The sequence below is a fragment of the Dictyostelium purpureum genome, assembly GCF_000190715.1.
Source record: "Dictyostelium purpureum unplaced genomic scaffold DICPUscaffold_385, whole genome shotgun sequence".
NCBI classification, from domain to species: domain Eukaryota; phylum Evosea; class Eumycetozoa; order Dictyosteliales; family Dictyosteliaceae; genus Dictyostelium; species Dictyostelium purpureum.
The window spans coordinates 1-17,971 of NW_003519721.1; the positions used below are offsets into that span (position 1 = coordinate 1).

A 17,971-nucleotide genomic window follows, 5' to 3' on the forward strand; every position below is an offset into this window, starting at 1 on the left:
TAAATAATGATAGAGGATAATGGTATTTTATTAAATGAAATTAATAATTCAACTACAACAATCATAACAAATAATGATGCAGATAAAACAATAGATAATAATAATAATAATAATAATAATAATAATAATAATAATAATAATAATAATAATAATAATAATAATAATAATAATAATAATAATAATAGTAATGATGATAATAGTAATAATGAAAACAAGATTGAAATAATAAACATTGATAAACTAAGTAATAAAATAATTATTCAAGAAAAAAAAAAAGATTTTTTAGTATTAAAAAAATTAAATAAGAAACCATTTGATTTGGTTTTTCCCAAAGAATTAATTCCATGGATTGAAAAAGAAGATTTTAGGAATTTTATTAGAGAACTAAATATTTATATATCTAATCAAACCAACAATAGTATTTCCGATAAAATTTCAATAATTTTTTCAATCATTACCATATTGTGTTTTGGGATCTCCCTTACTCATCTTATTATAATGGCCGATAAAACCATATCTTATGTTTTGTTTGGTTGTACATTTAGTTTAGTTTTGTTTTTAATAGTATTAAGTTTAAAAAAAAATAAAAAGGTAATGTATTATATTTATTTTTTTTTAAAGAGTGTATGGGGGTGTGGGTGGGGTTAGTTATTTTTTTTTTTTTTTTTTTTAATATTAATTTTTTTATTTTTTTTATTTTTTTTTAACAGAACAACATAAAAAATAAAGAATTTTTTGAAATAGTAACAAAAAAATATAGTAATAATGAATATATAGATATAGTAGTCTCATATAAAACAACTCCATATTCAATTAGTTTTAGAAATGGTTTTAAAAAGAAAAGCAAAAAACAAAAATTACATTTTTTTATCCAAGAGTCATTCAACATAATCAAATAATATTAATAGAACCCAAAAAAAATTTAAACTATGTAGATGATAACGACCAAATTGCACAAGAGTCACTTATTAGAAAAAAAATTGAAAATCCTTATATAGAAGGTGATGATGGTTTTTATGTTTAAAACAAAATTATAAATATTATTAATTGTATATTTAATTAGAATTTAATTAAATAATAATTATAATAATATCCTCCCAAAAAAATAAAAATAATAAACTAAAGCTTTTGTTAATTATTTATTTAAAATAAAACTTGACAGCTTTATTGTTTTTTAATAAAATTAAAAACTATAATTTTTTTATTTTAATTAAATTAAAAAAATTTTAATTTTTTAATAAATTTTTTTTTTTTTTCAAATTATTATTTTTTAATAATTATTATATACCATTTTTGTGTTTTTATAGATTTATTTTTAAAATGAAATTCCAACAAACATGTTTAACTCTTTTTAAATTTTTATTTTTTTTTTTCAATTTTATTTTATGTTATTGTTTTTTCATTTAATTATTTTTTTTTTAATTTTTTTTTAAATATTTATTAATTTTTCATTGTGTTTAATATATCATATTCAATAATTATAATAATTAATTAATAATAATAATAATAATAATAATAATATTTTCCCAACACATACTCTAATTATTTTTAAAGTACATAATATAGTTATTTATTTTTTTTAATGGATAATAAAATAGGTAAAAATGAAGTAGGCGAAAAATCATATATATTCACTACTAATGATATACCATATAGAAATGATAATATGAATTTTATTATAAAACCGCAATTGCAAGAATTCTATCAACAGCAATATATGGCAGCACAACAAAATTCACCACCACCCCATCCTTATGACCCACTCCCCACACAAAACCTCCCAAACAATAGTGGTTTTAAACAACCCCTACAACAAAATAATACCTTTCAAACAACCCAACAACAACCACATCATTTAATAAATATCTTGGACCCATTCATAAAGGATAAAATTACTTTAAAAAAAAGAAAAGATGGTTTATTTGCAAGTGATACAGCTTTAGAGTCCGTTATTCCTCCAAGCATTATTCCAGCTTCAAGGTTATATTGTATTTTAGGTGAAATTAACCATTTTTACGAAAGAGAATTTTTCATTTATGACAGATTAATTATTTTCACTTCAGTATTAATGGTGTTTTCATTATTTATAGCCGCTTTATTTATTAATTCTGGTGATGATGGATTATCCCCACAATTTTTGGTTCCAATAAGTATGACAATGGTATTCTTTATATTCTATTGTGTTTCTGCATTTTGTAGATATTATTCAGTATGTATTAATTATATAAAATATATTTATTTTTAAAGTTTAAATATTAATTTTTTTTTAAAATATTAGTGCCCTAAACATATGAACGAATTTTGCAGTTCTTTAAGCAATAGATATGGAAACCTTACATTCAAATATTTTAAAGGTGATTGGAATCGTCAAGAAAAGATTAAGATTGAGTACCCAAGAATTCATATCAATCCAATTGTTTATGTATATGTTAATGAAAATAATAATTAATAAAATCTATATTAATTCATTATAAAAAATTTTTTATTTTTTTTTTTTATTTTTTTTTTTTATAAAATCAACAGTAATAGTTTTTTATATATGATTTAAATAGTAAATATAAAATATATCCATTCTATTAAATATGATTTTTAAAATTTTTAATAGTAATTATAGGTAATGGGGGTGAGAAGATTCGATTTATTCCAAAAAAAAAAAAAAAAAAAGTAAAAATAAAAATTCAAAATATATGGGTAACCCCATTAATTAACTCTTACTAAAAAAATTGAAAAATTAATTTCATATAGGTTTCTACTTTTGAAATATAAATATGAAATTTTTTTTTTTTTTTTTTTAATAAAAAAAAAGTATAAAATGAAATCTAAAAAAAATTATTAGTTAACTAATTATTTATTTATTTATTTATTTATTTATTTATTTTATTTATTTATTTATATATATTTTTAAAAGTTATTATTATAATTTAATATGTTATAATAAAAAAAAATAATGTATAAAATATCAGCAATTTTATTAATGGTGTGTTTCCTATTATCAATAGTAAATCACATCGCTTTTTCGGCAGAGCCAATAACTACAACACCAATACTTACAGATCCACCAACTACTTATCCACCAACTACTTATCCTCCAAATACCGATCCTCCAGGGGAACCAAATTGCATTGGTGTAGAATGTCCAGTAATTCCATGTGATCCAGGATTTATTCAATATATACCACCCGGTGAATGTTGTCCAACAACCTGTGTATGTGACCCATCAACTGTTTGTCCATTATTAGGTTGTGAACCAGGATATGTTCCATATACCCCGCCAGGTCAATGTTGCCCAACAAAATGTGTTTGTAATGCTACATTCCCATGTCCATTGTTAGGTTGTGCTCCAGGTTATATTCAATATACTGCTCCAGGTGACTGCTGCCCATCAAAATGTGTTTGTGATCCATCATACCCATGTCCATTATTAGGTTGTCCTCCAGGTTATATTCAATATACTGTTCCAGGTGATTGTTGTCCTTCTCAATGTGTAAAAGATTGTGATCCCCAAACTCCATGTCCATTAATAGGTTGTGCACCAGGTTATGAACCATACACTGCACCTGGGGAATGCTGTCCTTCAAAATGTGTTTGTAATGCAACATACCCATGTCCATTAATTGGTTGCGCTCCAGGATACATCCCATACACTGCCCCAGGTGATTGTTGCCCAAGTAAATGTGTTTGTGATCCAACAACACCATGTCCATTATTAGGTTGTGCTCCAGGTTATATGCAATATACAGCTCCAGGTGATTGTTGCCCATCAAAATGTATCTGTGACCCATATTACCAATGTCCATTATTAGGTTGTGCTCCAGGCTATGTAGCTTATACCGCTCCTGGTGCATGTTGCCCATCAAAATGTGTTTTAGTAGTTTATGACAAAAAACAATAAATTAATTAATTTATTATTATATCAAGGATTTATTTTTATTTTGAATGAGATTTAAATTTATAATTTTAGTTAATAACTCTATATAGACTTGTATTAACACCAAACTCAACTATTTCTTTGATACTATTAGGTGGAATTGAAACGGTAGTGATGATAGTTTTTTCATTGTTTTCGTTGGTGTTGAATGATATGAAATTGGTTCCCGCATCAGCAATACAAACAGGTGCAAGCGAGTGAGGTGTAGCATTGTCGAACTTGATTTGATCATAGTCATATTGGTTCCAATTTGAAAGAAGTGTATATTTTATTGATGGTATAAAATATCCAAAGGTATCTATCTTTTCATCCTGTATATATTTGAACCAACATAAATCATTCTTGAATTGTTCATATGTAATTTCTGATACACTTTTACGATTGATTCCTGCAAGTTCAACTAGAGACTTCTTCCTTATATCTGATACCTTCAACGGAATTCCTTTGTATATATAAAGATTACCCAATGCCTCTTCACCCAAGCCTGCGAGTTTTCTTATGTTGCACATATATTTTAAAGTAAATATATCATCATCTTTTAAATTGGATGTAAAAGTAAATACTTTGCAAATGGCAGCGGTAATAACATCGTTCTTTGATAATGATAGGTCTGATGTGCTCTTTAGTATATCTAATTTGGTGGTATTAAACTCTATCTTTAGTATATTGTTTTGTGAAAACATATTATTGCTATTGTTATTTGGTGGAATGAAATAAAAGCCCATTTTATTTGCATATTGATCTGCCTCGTCTTTATCTTTGAATTGGATGTTGTTTGTTTTAAAAGTTCCTAAATATTGTGGTTTCTTTAAATTAATTTTTTCCCTGTTGCCCAAAGTATAAATCTGCGATAGGTATTTAAAATAATATGCAACTCCAGTTAAATCTAACATTGAATGGTTAATGTTGTACCCAATAAAAAAGCCATCATTAAACACTTTTATTTTAAAAGCTGACATTTTCATTCCACTTAGATCAATGGCAGCACCAGATTGTTGTTCTGCAGTAATTATTTTATTTGGTAGATGATCGATTACATTTTGATTATTGTTAATTGAGGATTCCGTAGTTCTATCTTCGATTTCTAAAACTTGATTTAATTTATTATTTTCATAGTTTACAAAAATATCCCCTTCTTTGCTCATACTTAATGTTCCCAACAACATATCAAAATCTTTAAATGATTCAGCTAATGCATCTGCAAATCTATCTATATTTATTCCACCCCTAAAATAAAAGCAACCCCTCATAAAGACAGGTGCTGCATAATAGTCATTTGGTCCTAATTTTATTGTCCATTCTTTATCGCTGGAATAAAAGGATACTATGGTTTTATCTTTATTAAAAATATACAGGTGGTCCATTATTTAAAAAAAAAAAAAATTTTAATTTAAAATTTTGAAAAAAAATTATTAATTTAAAATAAAAAAAAAATAAAAAAAAAAAGAAATAAATAAATGATAATTTTTTTTAAAATAAAAAAATAATAATTTTGTTTGTTTTATTTATTTAATTTAAAATTTTAAATAGAGTTGAGGTATTTCTAGTACCCTGGTAGAACTACTTGGTTAAAAAGAGAAAACACCAATTAATATGTTTTTAATTAATCAGCTATTATTTATTGTATTGTACCTATCACTAATATTACAACTTTTTTTTTAATTCTTTATTTATGCGAAATTTAATTAGAGATGATAGTAGCTCATCCATTGTGAATATAAAATAAATAAAATTATTAATATTCTTCTTTTGAATTTTCTATATTCTTCATTGATGTTGCTAATTGTTTGTGGTTGTTTAGCGTGTTTTTTTCCTTGTGTTTTTTTTTTTTTTTTTTTTTTTTTTTTTTTAAAAAAGCTTACTTAATAATATAATAAATATTATTAGTGTAAGCGACATTGTTTATTTATATTAAAAAATAAGAAGAAGTGGGTGTTGGGGTAAGGTTGAAACAACCTATCTAGTTTGAGAAGTTTTTTTTTTCTTAGATTTTTGTTAATAGCAGGTGATTTCGGACTTCCTGATTGGTACGGAGTGTTTTTGATTGGTGTGGATATTTGGCTAACATTTCTTTTTTTTTTTTTTTTTTTTTTTTTTTTTAAAAGTGAAGATAATAAAAAAAGCAAATGCTTTAAATTAATCAGTAAATTTTATTTAATGTTTTTTGTAATGTTTTTAAAGAAAATATTCTAAACTGTTGATATTTGGTAAAGATTTGATGCTGATGAAGTATGCTCTTGCTATTCTTCTTTTGAATTTTCTATATTCTTCATTGATGTTGCTAATTGTTTGTGGTTGTTTAGCGTGTCTTTCCTTGATGTTTTTTAAACCTTTTAAGTATTCTAAAGTAGCTAGTTTAGTCCATTTTGAGGTTAGATTCTTATAATCGAGTTCTTTTATTGTATTTTCTTGATCGTCATATAATTCTTTACATAACCAAATCCAAACTTGATGAAATACCAGGGCTATGGCATTTCTATAAGCGAAACATCTAGTTAAGTCGAAATCTATTGCTTTATAGTTCCATTGGAAGTGTGATTTGTGGAATCTGGTGTTGTTGTAATCCATATTTATTTCTCCATCGGATTTGCGACCTTCTGGGATTTTGTATGTAATATTTTTTATTGATATATTCCTTCTTGATCTTGTTATGTCTAGTGACCAATTGAGGCCCCTTCCCGAAGTAATGAATATAACCTCTTAAACTATAATAACTTATACTTCAAAAATATCTCACTAACATTTCCTTGTGTTTTTGAATTAATTAATTGAATTTTGAAGATAATACATTACATCCTTTAAAATCAAATTTATTTTAATTATCTCTGGGAAGATATCCCCTAAATCAAAAAAATTGCTCGATGCAGGGATCGAACCTGCGACCGTGGCGTTATTAGCACCACGCTCTGCCGACTGAGCTAATCGAGCTTGTGATGATTTTGTATGTAATGAAAAGGTATATGATTATGACTAAGTTACACAACTAAAATACTTAACGAAAATATAATAAACTCTAAAATAAACACTTATGGAGACGCAATAAAATATATTAACACAAACTAAATAATAAACACTAAAACACTTAAATTACTTAAAAACACTTAAAACAATTATGAGAACACTGAAATATACTTTATTTATTATTTATCTTTATTACTTGTTTAAACATATATATATAACTAACTAAAATAAACTAACTAAGAAACTCTAAAGTTTTAGACTGAGGACTTGATGTATTTATACTGAATGATATTAGTTCTAGAAGCTAATTCTTAAGTAGTTGAAATACTGGCATTGGTAGTTATTATTTAAAAAGCAGTTACAAAATACTGGAATTGGCAGTTATTAAAAAGCAGTTATAAAATACATTTTTACTTAAAGATATAGACTGTCGATTCATTACATGTAAATTAGGTTCCATTTCCATAAAAAATTTTTCAAATAAAATCGTGAAAATATTTAAAATTGATTTTCTATTCTTTTAAAAATAGAATGTTTATAGTGAATAAATCTTGTTTATTTTTATAACAATACACAATTTTTTTTAATTTAACATTATTTTATTTTATTTTATTTTATTTTATTTTATTATATTTTACAACAATAAAAAAATTTTTATTTTTTTTAATTACAGATATCTAATAAAAGTTTTTTGTAATCACCTGAAGTATCATTTGAAATATCGTGGGTGAGTGAGTTTTTGAATAAGTTACTGTAAGCAACTTTAATTTGTGGCATATTATGCATTTGGGTAACAATAGTACGAATAAGTTTATTATCATTTGTACCAGCACCTTTAGTTGAGTTCTTGAGGATATCAGCAAAGTAACCGAATGGATTAAGAGCATAGTTTACAATGGCTAAAAGAGCAGTTTTAATTGAACCACTAAATTCAGAGTCGATGGCTTTGATGAGAGTGTGTTTCTTGTGGTGTTTGACGTATTCGTGAGAAACAGCGGCAATATGTGGTAATGAACGTTCACAAAGGATTTTAATGAAAGTCTTTTCATCAGTACCAATTTTACCTTCACCAGCTTTGTATAAAACCTCAGCATCGGTGGCAACGAGACCTGGATTGACAGCTGGGTTTTCATCTCTTGGTTCGATAATATGTTCGAGGAAACGTTTAAAGTCGCCAGAAGCTTCAGATTCCATACGATTCTTTAATGATTTACCATGTTTTGAATGATATAATCTTTTGATTGCTTCTTTTTGAGCATTTGAACGAGTGACTAAAATTTCAATTAAACAATTTTCATTTGTACCAGCACCTTGCATGGCATTATGAAGAAGTTCAACATCATAAGCACATGGTTCAGTTAAAAGAGCAACTAAACATTTTTCAAAGTTACCTGAAACCTATAAAAATTAAAAGATATATTAATACCCTAACCATTTATATATATATATATTATAATTTATATTTACTTCTGATTTAACTTCATGGATTAAATCTTTGCTGTATTTAGCAGAGAATTCTCTTTTAATTTGTTCACGTTCGGCCCAACATCTGTTAGCAAGAACTTTGATAAGATCAGATTCATTTGTACCAATACCTTTCATGGCTTTTCTTAAGATTTCAGCATCATGACGAGCATCATGAGAAATACCACCATAGTAATAACCATCAACATAACCTGCAAGTGGAATACCAACAACTACTGGAGCAGCACCATAACCTGGAGCGGCTGGATAACCTGGTTGTGGAGCTGGGTAACCTGGTTGTTGTGGATAACCTTGTTGTGGTGGGTAACCTTGTGGTGGATAACCTAATGTATAATAAAAATTATAAAATTAATATGTATTATTTTTTTATCTATATCTTAATTCTATGTGATTATACCTTGTTGTGGTGGATAGCCTTGTTGTGGTGGATAACCTTGTTGTGGTGGGTAACCTTGTTGTGGTGGATAGCCTTGTTGTGGTGGATAACCTAAAGTTTAAATAGAATGAAAAAATTAATATCAATTAGATTCATCATACAATTTTATCAATATATCTCTATGATCATACCTTGTTGTGGTGGGTAACCTTGTTGTGGTGGATAACCTTGTTGTGGTGGATAGCCTTGTTGTGGTGGGTATCCTTGTTGTGGTGGGTAGCCTAATATTATATTTTATTTTGAATAAAGTTAATAATTATTATTTTTGTGATAAACAAATAGAAAAAAATTCATACCTTGTGGTGGGTAATTTGGGTGTGACATGGTGTGGGTTTATTTAATAACAAATATTAAAAAATATAAATAATATGAATTTTTTTTTTTTGAAAATTGTTTTTAAATTTAAAAAATTAAAAAAAAAAATTTTAAAAAAAATAAAATTAATAAATTGGAAAAAAAAAAAAATATCTGTGCACAATTTTGTGTGATCGAGAGCACCATAATTAAAAGGGTCTCAAATGATAGAGACTTTTTTTATTGTATGGTTATAATAATGCTTACTTTTTTTTAATTTTGTAATCTAAATTGAGTAAAAAGTCAAAAAGTGAAGTGTTTTTTGATTTATTGTGTCAAATTTTTTATTATATTTTAAACAACAAATATTTGTTTTAATGTTTTATTTTGAAAATGATAAAAAATATTCAAATAATTCATTCGAAAAATTTATGATAAATAAAAAAAAAAAAATTTTGAAAATTAAAAATAAAACCTTTTGGGAAAATTTCTTTTTTTTTAGTTTTTTTTTAGTTTTTGATTAATTTTTAATCTATTATTACAATATGTTTATTCTGACTAATGACAGTTTAGAGTAATATAACATTATTATAAAAATGATTAATTATTAATATAAATCTTTTAATAATAAAATTCTTTTAAAAATTTAATATAAAAAAAAATAAATAAAAAAAAACTATTTTTTAAAATTATAAAAATAAAATTAAAAATATAAAATAATAGTAATTATAAAACGATTATATGTTTATTAATACTTTAAAAAATATTAATATAATATAATAAAATTAATAATAGTTAGAGGAATAGAATGGAGGAATACACTAACTGTTTATAAAAAAATAAAATTTTTTGTGTATGTGTGGTTGTGTGGTGTGTTTATTATAAAAAATTATAGTTTAATAAAAAATAACATTAAATATTGGTTTTTTTTTTCATTTAACAAAGAAACCATTCTTTATTTTATAAAATTTTATTATTAAAAAATATTAAATAACGTATATTATGAATTTATAATTAATACTTTAATTTTTTTTTTTTTTTTTAAAATTTAAAAAAAAACATTTAAACAATTGTTATTATTCATTTATTTATTCATTATTTATTATTTATATTTTTATTTTGGTAAATGAAAAGTGTTTTAGTTTCTGTTTTTATATCAATTTTTGTTTACACTTATGAAAAGAGAAATAAAAATAAACAAATGAAGAAAAAAAAAAACTCTATGATGGAAAAACTATAATTCAATAATATTAAATAAGAGCCATATAATATTCAATAATTGATTGTTTTGAAATATTGGGTTTAATAGAAAAAAAAAAAAAATTTAAAGCCAACCAAATTTTAGTTATAATAAAATAACAATAAATTTTTATTAAAATAAAAATCTATTTTATTTTTAATTATTTTTAATTTTAATCAAACCAATTTTTTTTTTTTTTTTTTTCAATTCTTTTTAAAAATCAAATCAAACCAATTTTTATTATTTATCTATTTAAATTTTTAAACAAATACTATTAAATAAAATGTCATCAAACACAGGAAGATGGGAAAACTATTCAACCGGTAATGAAAAAAATTTACCAAATCCTCTCACCCAACCCCCAAAACATACCCCAAAAAAAGTTGTTATTAATATCAAGAAATAAATAGAAAGAAATTTCTCAACATTTTTGTATCCTATGCAAATTATCTCTTCTGTATAATAAAAAAAAAAAAATAAATAAAAATAGAAAACCTAATTCATCTATGAGGTTTTATTAATAAAACTAAACTAAAAATTTTTAAAAAAAAACTTTTTTTTTTTATTTTTTTTAAATTTTTTTTTTTTATAAAAATCTTTTTTTTTTTTTTTTTTTTTTTTTTTTTTTTAATATTTGGCTCATTGTTATATTAAAAAAAATAAAAAGATGGATACCAACACATTACTTTACATTGTAGTATTTATTATCATTGCAGTTGCAGTTAAAACTTATATTTTACCAGAACCAGAGGTTAAAAAACCAACTGTTGTTAAAAAGCAAATTTTAAAAAGAGGTCGTAAACCAACCCCAGCCGACGGTTCAAAAGTTTATTACACCCCTGAAGAAGTTTCAGTTCATGATAAAGAAGATGATTTATGGTTAATCATTAATAAAAAAGTAATATTGGATTCATTCAAGTTTAAAATCCAAAATTAATACTAATATATTTTTAAAATTATACATAGGTTTATGATGTTACAGATTATGTCGATAAACATATGGGTGGTTTAGCAATTATGAGAAATGCTGGTAAAGATTCCACTGAAGGTTTCAATGGTGAACAACATCCAATTAAAGTAAATCAAATTTTAGAAGAGTATTATATTGGTGAATTACAAGAATAAAATACCCATTTAAAATATAAATATAATAAAATAAAATTAATATAGTTTTGTAAAAAGAAGAAAACAGGGTGTAGAAATAATAGTTTATTAAATTATATGTTTATCTTATTATTATTATTATTAGGTTTATATAGTTAATATCTATCTTTTTATTTATTATTATTTATTGACCAAAATTATTTTTAAAAATTTTTAATTCGGTATCTGAAAGTGATAATAAATATTCTTCATTTTGATAGTTTATGTGTAATAAATCTGAAATTGGATTTTCATTGATTATAGTTTGAGATAATGTGCCGTTATTAATATTCCAAATATTAATATTTTCATAGTTTTGGTTTGGTGTTGCCATGAATACCATATTGTTTATATTTGATGTGAATAGTGATGGTTTAGAGAATGATAGATGTTGAGTATCGCTGTATATAGTTCTAACTTCTTGGACTGCTCCCTTGCCCATATGCTTAAAAACAACATGACAATTCTTTTGATATGAATGGGTATTTAAAAATGATGCCATATAATAGTTTGATTTTGGGTCATAGTTGATATTGAAGCATTGTCCTGTGAGTGGAACATTATTATATTGCAAGAATGGTTTATTTAGTGGTGTTTCACGCGTGAAAAGATCAAAATTGCCTCTATTTGCTTTAAAAACATCATAGCTGTTAAAACTATACAAACTTGAATCGTTTAAAATAGAAACTTTATCCCAAAAACTAAGACTACCATGCGACATAAATAGACCACCTTCTTTAAATTGAGTATCACCCGATAGTGGTGTTAAGCTTTCATTTTTAGAGACATAAAGTAATTTTAAAACTGGTGATTTTTCTCCTAACATTTCAATAGTTTGAATCGGTGTTCTAATAATGAATAAGAAATTTGAAAGTTATTATTTTTTATTCATGTAAATATAAATATAAATAGACCTACCTTATATTTCTTAAATCAAAAATATGGGTTGCTTCTGATTCGCTTGCATAAAATACAAAGTCATTGTCGCTATCAAACTCGCAACACCAGCCTGCACTATGCAAACGGTATGAACATACTTCACTCTTTGTATTTATATTTGTTAATCTTATGGTTTTATCGTTGGATACTGTACAAACTATTTTTGGGTCAATTGGACTGATTTTAATATCTCTTATAAATGATTTATGAATATTTGGTATCATATCTGTACTGCTAGAGTCTTTTGATGATAATTTTGTAATTCCATAGTCTTTACCATTTCTTGATGACGATGCTACAATGATACCATTTTGATTTGAAAAATCAAATACTCTTGATCCTTTTAAATTTTTATATAATGTATGTCCTTCAAATTTAACTAAATTATCATATTTAATTGGTTGTTGCTGATTTGAAAAAGAAGTAGTGGTGGTAGTGGTGGTTGTTTTGTTTTGTTTTCTATGTTGGTTAGATTTTTGTGAAAAAGTATTTTCAAAATTTTCGATTAATGTTTCACCTCTAACCCAATTATTATTATTGTTGTTATTATTATTATTATTATTATTATTATTATTATTATTATTATTATTATTATTATTATTATTATTATTATTATTATTATTATTATTATTATTATTATTATGGTTACTATTAATAGAATTAAAAATGTTATTATGATTACAAATAATGTTATTATTGTTTTTATTATTATTATTGATATTGTTTGCCTTTATATTATTATCAGTACTATTTATTACTTTGTTATTTGTGAAAGGGTTTGTATAATTTGGATGAAGTATATTTACATTGTTGTTTTTAAATTGAATATTACTATTATTATTTCTTGTGTTAAATATACTATTGTCGATATTAGATAAATTATTTTTTTCACACTTTGCTTTATATCTTTCAACTTTTAACTTTAAATTTTTAATTTCATATTCATTCTTTTTGATTAATTCTCGGCATCTTAAAGCGTCTTCATTTGGATCTATAGTGGCGGCACCATCAGGAAAAAATAAAGCTATAATAGGTATTTTATCTTTTATACTAACTCTACATATTGGGCAACTACGCTGATTCTTTAATGATTTTTCGATGCATTCTTTTCCAAAAATATGACCACATTTTAGTGAAGCGGCTTGATGTTCCGATGGCGCTTTATGAAAATAGTCTAGACAAATTGGGCATGTTATATCCTCGTCGCCATCTTTTGCCAGTGCTCTTTTTAATGGTGATTTTAATTCTTGCTTTTTTTGGTCCTGATACTCTTGAAATTCTTTATAGTCTTTTTGAAAGAGTTTGTATTGTTGTTGTTGTGCGAGGAAATTTTGAAAAGGATGTTGGTATTGTAAAAATTGTTGAAATTCACTTTCATTTTGTAAAAATTGTTGAAACTGTTTTTGAAATTGTAAATACTGTTGAAATTGCTGAAATTGTTGCAGTGGTAGAGTTTGTGGTGGTTGTTGATGTGTTTGAAATGGTGGTGATGGATGTAGATTTGGTGATATTGTTTTTTTATTAGGTAATGTTGGGATATTATTGTTTATAGAGGTGGATGCAGTTGTGGTAGTAGTGGTTCTATTGGGTGATACTCTATTATCGATACTACCTATATTACTAATTTCATTATTGACATCATTATTATTGTTTTTTATATCATTATTATCGCTATTTTTAGTACTATTATTATTACTATTTCTTTCATGCTTTTTTAAATAATGTTGAAATCTATTTTCTTCAAATGAAGATTCTTCTAGATTTGGTTTTGTAAGATTGTCTTTTAAAATTGTTTTGGTTCCTGAGATATTATGATCCATTTCGTTAGCATCATTATTATTATTGTAATCTTTATCATTATTAATATTATTAGAAAAGCCTTTCGGTATATTATTTACAGTTGAAGAGTCTTTTTTAATATTATTATCAAAACTGAGTTCCATTTTTATATCTATACTACTGTTTTCATTTATATTATCACTTTGGTTATTATCATTGCTATTAACTATTTTATCAGCTTCGTTGCTTTGTGTGAGTGATTCTAAACCTTGTAAATCTTCATCATCTAAAAAACTAAAATCACTATCTTCAACATCTATTGTTTTATTTAATTCAATTGTTATTGAGTTATTTGTGGTTGATGTTGTGGTGGTGGTAGTGGTAGTAGTGGTAGTTTTATTTGTTACCGGGCTATTGTTTTTTTGATCACTGCCTGTAAAATTATTAGCTGTCGGATATATTATACTATTTATATTTTGGTTATTACTATTTAAGAGGGTAGGAGTAGTGGTTGGATAAGATTGATTTTCGAGATTTTTATCTGCATTTTTGATTGGGGATATCACTGTGGTGCTATTAAAAATTGGATCATAAAAATCAGATTCGTCTAAAATATTGATATCTAGATCCTCATCTAAAAAGCTTGTTTTAGGTTTTTTAAGATTGTTGTGTAGCTTTGCATTGTTTTGGTGATTATTATTATTTACAGGGTATAAAATTGGGGTTTTTTTTACAATACTACTACCACTAACATTAATTGATGAGGTGGTGTATGTTTTTAAATTTAATGGCGTATTTACGGCGGATTGTGTGCTATTGCCATTTTTATTATTACTATTATTATTTAAATTATTTATATTGTTGTTATTACTATTATGACCATTGTTATTTATATTATTATTCCACATATTAAAGTGTTGGTATTCATTAAATTTATTGTATATCTTGTTATTAGATATTGTTTATTGCCATTAAAAAAAAAAAAAAATTTTGAGCATTATGATAATTTAGAAGAAAAATATAAAATTAAAAAAATAAAAAAAAAATTTAAATTTAAATTTTTTTTTATTTTTTATTTTTTTTTATTTATTTTTAAATGGCTAATATTTTAATAATAATAACCAATCAATCAAAAAACTTAATAATGTTTAAGAAAAAGCGATAAAACTTGAAATTACCATTGATAAACATCAACAAAAAAAAAAAAAAATAAAAAAAATCAAAAGGTTGAAATTTTTTTTTTTAAAAAAATTAAAATTCGAAAAATATAAATCAAAGAATTTAATAAAAAAAAACAATAAATAATTAAGATAAAAGTTAACGTTATATCTTAAAAAATAAATGGATTTATTTAATATTTAATATTTATTATTTAAAAGCCATTTGTTCCGATATATTTCGAAAATAGTTTAATATGGTTGCATGCAGTTTCTTCATCCAAATGTTCAAAAGTTGCTACTATAATACATTTTATCTATATATTATAATGTTAATAAGAATAATTAATGAAAACTATAAAATAATAAAACTATAACATTAATAATAATTTAAAAACTTACAGTTTTTGCAATTATACAACCAGTTTCCGCAGCAGTTGCAATGTATTCATTGTTAAAGGTTCTTTTAACATCGTTATATGTAACACGACCAACAGTAAGAGTTCCTTTATTATGATCAGGTCTATCGTTTATCAAAATAAATTTAATATCATTGAATTCTTCTGGTGTAATTTCAAATCCTTTTGATAGTGCTATTGTACATCCATCATCATTAATAACACCAATTGATGAAAAACCTTCTTTTTCAACCAAGTCATTACAATATTCCTACATTTAAAATAGGGAATAAAAATAAATAAAACTATTGTTAAAAATAAAAGGTATAAATAAATTTATATAAAACAATTATTATTATTTTAAAACTTACTTGAAATATTTTCATTTTCTTTTTACTTCCTACTTTAAAATTAATATAACTAGCTATTAAATAAACAATGAATAAAATAATTAAATAAAACATTTATATTTAAAAAAATTTTGGCGAGGAGTGGGTGTGGGGTTATTAGTGGGTATGTTCAATAAATTATTTATTTAATTTTAAATTTAATATAATTAAATTTATTTATTTGTTCAAATTATAGTTTATTTATTTAAACGATAAAAAACTATTATTTATTATATTAATTTTTTATAAAAATAAAAAAAAATTATAAAATCAACAACTTTTTTTATTTTTTAAATTTCGCAGAGTTACACACAAATCTTTTTTTTTGTTTGATTTAAAAAAAAAAAAAAACTATTTATAAAAAAAATTATTATTTTCTATTTAAGTTGCACTAGTTATTTAGATATTGTTATTACATTATATATTTATCTTATTATTTTATTTAAGTTGCATTTTTAATATTAATTGTTTGTTTTTATTATTTTTATTTATTTGTTATTATTTATTTAGAATTAATAATCATGATTATTTTTCAAAATTAACTTTTGTAAAATATTTTGATTCAAAACCATTTTTTAAATTAGTTAATTGGTCACCAATGTTAACAGTTTTACCAATCATATTTTCGTGGACTACGATATATTGACCTAAAAGAGTTTTTTCTCCAGCTTTACATTTTGATAATCTATAGGTACGAAGAGTTCTTAAAGGTTCATCATCGCCAAATGGATCTAAAACACCAGTATCTTGTTGAACAGTAACGATTGGACAACGACCATTGTAATCTGCTACTTGGAAATCAACTTCGCCACCTAAGGTATATGAGCTCCAATCGTCCTCTTGATATGGAGTGCAACCACTGAAAACGAAATTTGGTCTGTATCTATCCCATGTAAGTGGGGCTTGGGATGTTTCACCTTTTTCTTTACGAGTTTTTTCAATTCTGACATTAACATCGTCGATGGTGGCTTGTGAAAGGAACATAATGTGGCATGAATTGGATAGAGAGTTTTTGAATCTAGCAATATTTGAAGCATCGATACTTTCAGCCATGTGGACACGAATATTTCTGTTGTATTCACCAACGGGCATCATTTGGGTGAATCTAATATCTGGGTTACCTAATGCTTTGGCAAACCATTCAGATTGTTCATCACCTTGATCGTAAACTTGTGAAATATTATCAAACATTTTAACTTCTTTATAAACACGTGATGGATCAATATCGGCAGCATCTAATGGCTCGAGTGATATTCTTAAATCTTCCAATCCCTCTTTTGAAACGATCAAGTATTTACCATCTTGACTGTACTTGCACTTGATAGTGGACATCATTGGGTATACTTTTTGGTTAACATAACGATTCTCTTTTCTATTGATAAGCATAAATCTTCTGTCATTTTCCAATCCAAATGGTGATAATTTACATGACTTTAATTCAATTGGTCCACATGATTTAATTGGATATACCAATATTTTTTCTAAAGTAATACCACCAAATTTATTTAATTGTTTAGATGGACCGCTCATATACTTTAATAAAAGAGTAATGGCAGCTGTTGATAAGACACCAGTTGCAATTAGTGATTTATGATCTTTTATCCAATTTGACATTTTAATACCAGAAAAAAAACTATTTCTAAATGAAATAATAAAAAAATTAAAAAAAAAAAAATTAATTTCCTAAATTCTAAAAAAAAAAAATAAAAAAAAAAAAGAAATTTAAAAAAAATATATTTTCGTTTTATTGTAATAATTTCGTCACTGATGGATTTTTTATAAAAATCTATATTTTGGTCAACATTGTTGATTAATATAAGGT

General features: G+C 24.4%; 9 protein-coding genes across 9 annotated transcripts; 4 read left to right on the plus strand and 5 right to left on the minus strand.

Annotated features, from left to right (window-relative positions):
• Positions 1–6: 6 nt before the first annotated feature.
• DICPUDRAFT_157757 (uncharacterized protein) lies at positions 7–1,024 on the plus strand (the record flags this gene model as incomplete). Its single annotated transcript, XM_003292919.1, has 2 exons — positions 7–244; positions 909–1,024. The coding sequence occupies 2 exons, from the start codon at positions 7–9 to the stop codon at positions 1,022–1,024; spliced, it is 354 nt and encodes a 117-aa protein (XP_003292967.1).
• A 558-nt stretch (positions 1,025–1,582) lies between these two features.
• Positions 1,583–2,449, plus strand: DICPUDRAFT_157758 (uncharacterized protein; the record flags this gene model as incomplete). Its single annotated transcript, XM_003292920.1, has 2 exons — positions 1,583–2,209; positions 2,279–2,449. The coding sequence occupies 2 exons, from the start codon at positions 1,583–1,585 to the stop codon at positions 2,447–2,449; spliced, it is 798 nt and encodes a 265-aa protein (XP_003292968.1).
• Positions 2,450–2,831: 382 nt separating this feature from the next.
• Positions 2,832–3,923, plus strand: DICPUDRAFT_92967 (uncharacterized protein). The gene has a single exon (XM_003292921.1). It carries the CDS (start codon positions 2,948–2,950, stop codon positions 3,890–3,892), a length of 945 nt encoding a protein of 314 aa, XP_003292969.1. The 5' UTR covers positions 2,832–2,947; the 3' UTR covers positions 3,893–3,923.
• Positions 3,924–3,957: 34 nt separating this feature from the next.
• Positions 3,958–5,292, minus strand: DICPUDRAFT_99515 (uncharacterized protein; the record flags this gene model as incomplete). The annotated part of the gene is made up of 1 exon (XM_003292927.1): positions 3,958–5,292. One exon carries the CDS (start codon positions 5,290–5,292, stop codon positions 3,958–3,960), a length of 1,335 nt encoding a protein of 444 aa, XP_003292975.1.
• A 2,182-nt stretch (positions 5,293–7,474) lies between these two features.
• DICPUDRAFT_95723 (uncharacterized protein) lies at positions 7,475–9,134 on the minus strand (the record flags this gene model as incomplete). Its single annotated transcript, XM_003292928.1, has 6 exons — positions 7,475–8,287; positions 8,357–8,586; positions 8,647–8,697; positions 8,772–8,861; positions 8,942–9,031; positions 9,107–9,134. 6 exons carry the CDS (start codon positions 9,132–9,134, stop codon positions 7,553–7,555), a joined length of 1,224 nt encoding a protein of 407 aa, XP_003292976.1. The 3' UTR covers positions 7,475–7,552.
• A 1,877-nt stretch (positions 9,135–11,011) lies between these two features.
• On the plus strand, positions 11,012–11,469 carry DICPUDRAFT_83574 (uncharacterized protein; the record flags this gene model as incomplete). Its single annotated transcript, XM_003292922.1, has 2 exons — positions 11,012–11,242; positions 11,311–11,469. The coding sequence occupies 2 exons, from the start codon at positions 11,012–11,014 to the stop codon at positions 11,467–11,469; spliced, it is 390 nt and encodes a 129-aa protein (XP_003292970.1).
• Positions 11,470–11,632: 163 nt separating this feature from the next.
• On the minus strand, positions 11,633–15,113 carry DICPUDRAFT_157765 (uncharacterized protein; the record flags this gene model as incomplete). The annotated part of the gene is made up of 2 exons (XM_003292929.1): positions 11,633–12,335; positions 12,406–15,113. The coding sequence occupies 2 exons, from the start codon at positions 15,111–15,113 to the stop codon at positions 11,633–11,635; spliced, it is 3,411 nt and encodes a 1,136-aa protein (XP_003292977.1).
• A 639-nt stretch (positions 15,114–15,752) lies between these two features.
• DICPUDRAFT_41353 (uncharacterized protein) lies at positions 15,753–16,031 on the minus strand (the record flags this gene model as incomplete). The annotated part of the gene is made up of 1 exon (XM_003292930.1): positions 15,753–16,031. A coding segment is annotated over one exon (279 nt), but the record flags the coding sequence as incomplete, so codon positions are not given.
• A 643-nt stretch (positions 16,032–16,674) lies between these two features.
• On the minus strand, positions 16,675–17,763 carry DICPUDRAFT_157767 (uncharacterized protein; the record flags this gene model as incomplete). The annotated part of the gene is made up of 1 exon (XM_003292931.1): positions 16,675–17,763. The coding sequence occupies one exon, from the start codon at positions 17,761–17,763 to the stop codon at positions 16,675–16,677; it is 1,089 nt and encodes a 362-aa protein (XP_003292979.1).
• Positions 17,764–17,971: the final 208 nt, after the last annotated feature.